Source organism: Arabidopsis lyrata, assembly GCF_000004255.2.
Source record: "Arabidopsis lyrata subsp. lyrata unplaced genomic scaffold ARALYscaffold_814, whole genome shotgun sequence".
NCBI classification, from domain to species: Eukaryota; Viridiplantae; Streptophyta; class Magnoliopsida; order Brassicales; family Brassicaceae; genus Arabidopsis; species Arabidopsis lyrata.
Window position 1 is genome coordinate 1951 of NW_003302034.1, and position 2589 is coordinate 4539.

Below are 2589 nucleotides of genomic sequence, written 5' to 3' on the forward strand. Positions count from 1 at the left end.
GCCTTGATCTAATAAGCAATGTTTCGTTAAATCTCCCTACGAATGGGTTGAAAAAACAAATCCTGAATGGGAGTTTAACCCAACCTCCTCACATCACAAGGAATCCTACCGAGTGAGTTTTACTTTCTCTTCTCTAATTCACATTCTCATCAATTTCCTCACTACCTTCTAATTCTGTTTTCATACTTCCACTTCAAAAGGTTATTGCATATGATTTCGGGATCAAGCAAAACATCCTAAGACGCTTGGCATCATACGGCTGTGAAATCACGGTTGTCCCATCAACATGGCCAGCTGCAGAGGCGCTTAAAATGAATCCAGACGGAATTCTATTCAGCAACGGTCCAGGAGATCCTTCTGCAGTGCCTTATGCAGTTGAAACGGTTAAAGAGCTTCTAGGAAAAGTTCCTGTCTATGGAATCTGTATGGGTCATCAGTTACTTGGACAAGCTCTTGGAGGTAAAACCTATAAGATGAAGTTTGGTCATCATGGAGGAAACCATCCAGTTTGTAACAACAGAACGGGCCATGTCGAGATCAGTGCTCAGGTATGCTCCGTTTACTATCTACAGTTTACTACCACACAAAACTAGCAAAGTCTAATCTTTCAATTGTAATATATTTTCTAAGTACTATGGGAAAAATAGAAACTATTGATCAAAACTTAGTTATACATGTAACTCTAAGAACTTGTGTGTTGTTACATGGCTGTCAAATCAGCTTTTCACTTCCTAGTACAGTAAAAAAAACGTCTCTCTTCATGTTTGCTGAAGATTTGGATTGATTTTACTTGTACGGATTTTGGCAGAACCATAACTATGCAGTAGACCCAGCTTCTCTCCCCTCCGGTGTCGAAGTGACTCATGTCAATCTCAACGATGGAAGTTGCGCTGGTCTCTCTTTTCCGGCAATGAATGTCATGTCTCTTCAGTATCACCCTGAGGCTTCTCCTGGACCTCATGACTCCGATAACGGTATTACACTATTCTTTTCCCTCTTGTCTGGTAACTATCAAAACGCAAAGGCTATGCATTAATCTTTGCCTAATCTTTTCATATATGCAGCATTTGGAGAGTTTGTGAAGCTCATGAAAAGATTTAAACAGAGCACTTGATCTCGGGTAAAACAGTGATCAGGGAAGGAGTTTTGTTTAGGTGGATTGAAGTTGGAGTTGCGAAGTTTTTTTTGTGTCGTGTGAGAAATAGAATATCATTATGACTGCCGAAATAAGACAATTTAGTTGAGAAACTTATGCAAGTTTGATATTAATACTAACATCAAAAGTAGATTGCTTGCCATTTGGTTAGGAATTGGTCTGCGGCATTTTCCACAAGTGTGGTTTCCCTGGCCAATCCACTTGTAATGTGTATTTTGTAAATAACGCAAAATGTGCATTAGAAGTGGATTGGTCAAGAGAACCGCACTTGTGCAAAATACCGCAGTCCAATTTCTGACAAAATGACAAGCAATCCATTTTTGATGGCTTGTTTGTATCGAGCCATCATGTAAAAAGATAGAGACTACGGTTTTGTTTTTTAACCAAAGGCAAAGAGGGAAAGAACCTCTAGTACCTGATTTCGTAAGCTATATTATATTTATGGATCCCAAAATTTGGTTTCTGGTTTATATATATTTTTCTTCCTTATTTTGGATTTTCTGGTTTCTTAGGTTTAAAACTAATTAACAACTGTTCTGTGGTTGGTTTGATAAAATTTTGGTTTGAGTTGGAATATCAAATGTTGTCAAAAAAAAAATAGTAAAAATGGGTTTTCTAAACATTACCATTCGTTGATAATAAACCCTAAGAAAAATAAAAATATATATAATCTGTCTGGTATTGACAATACCGTATTGTACTTAAAAAGTTATAGGTCAAAGTTGAAGTTTACACACACCCCTCGTGGCTCGTGCCTTTTGTCATTTTGATTTAGTTACGTGTTGTACTATGTTTGGATATTAAAATAGTGAAAATATAGATAGGTTAACTCTTGTCGGCCCGATCCGAATTACTACATGCGAGAGGATATGTGAGCTATATGATAAAGAAGACCGACGGTCTAAAAAAATAAAAGTTGTTCCATAATAATAAACCCTAATTACAATCGCAAATTTTGATGGCAGGCGAGAGCTCCACCGCCGCTGCTTTAAAAATCCGTAGCTGCCGCCGCAAAGGCCTTCGTCGCAACCCCACGAAAATCAAAGAAGCAGTACTAGACTTAATAAGCTCTTTACCTGATGATATCCTACAACATATCCTCTCCTTTATTCAGACCAAAATCGCCATCAAAACTTCCCTCTTGTCAAAACGATGGAGGCATGTATGGTGTGGTACACCTTCTCTATCATTTAGTTGTAATAGAGTGGAGGCTCCTTTTATAAATAAAACCCTAACTCGCTATACATCTTCCAAGATGATGAGTTTTAAGCTCCATTCGAACTTGTCCGAAAATGTTCCCCACCTCGACAGTTGGATCGAGTTCCTCATATCACGTAACGTGGAGAATCTGTCTATGACTTTATGGCATTCCGATGAGTACAAGTTTCCTGATTTCTTCTACATCAATTCTTCTGTCAAGCAACTCTTTGTGG

The 2589-nt window shown here is 38.2% G+C and overlaps 1 protein-coding gene across 1 annotated transcript in view; it reads left to right on the forward strand.

Annotated features, from left to right (window-relative positions):
* The window catches only part of LOC9298336 (carbamoyl-phosphate synthase small chain, chloroplastic), a 3044-nt gene extending 1457 nt beyond the window's left edge, over nucleotides 1–1587 (forward strand). The window contains exons 7-10 of the mRNA XM_021020094.1: nucleotides 17–112; nucleotides 201–548; nucleotides 809–974; nucleotides 1065–1587. Of these exons, the coding sequence (XP_020875753.1) occupies nucleotides 17–112; nucleotides 201–548; nucleotides 809–974; nucleotides 1065–1114 (660 nt within the window). The 3' untranslated portion in view covers nucleotides 1115–1587. The remainder of the gene's footprint in view (nucleotides 1–16; nucleotides 113–200; nucleotides 549–808; nucleotides 975–1064) is intronic.
* Nucleotides 1588–2589: the final 1002 nt, after the last annotated feature.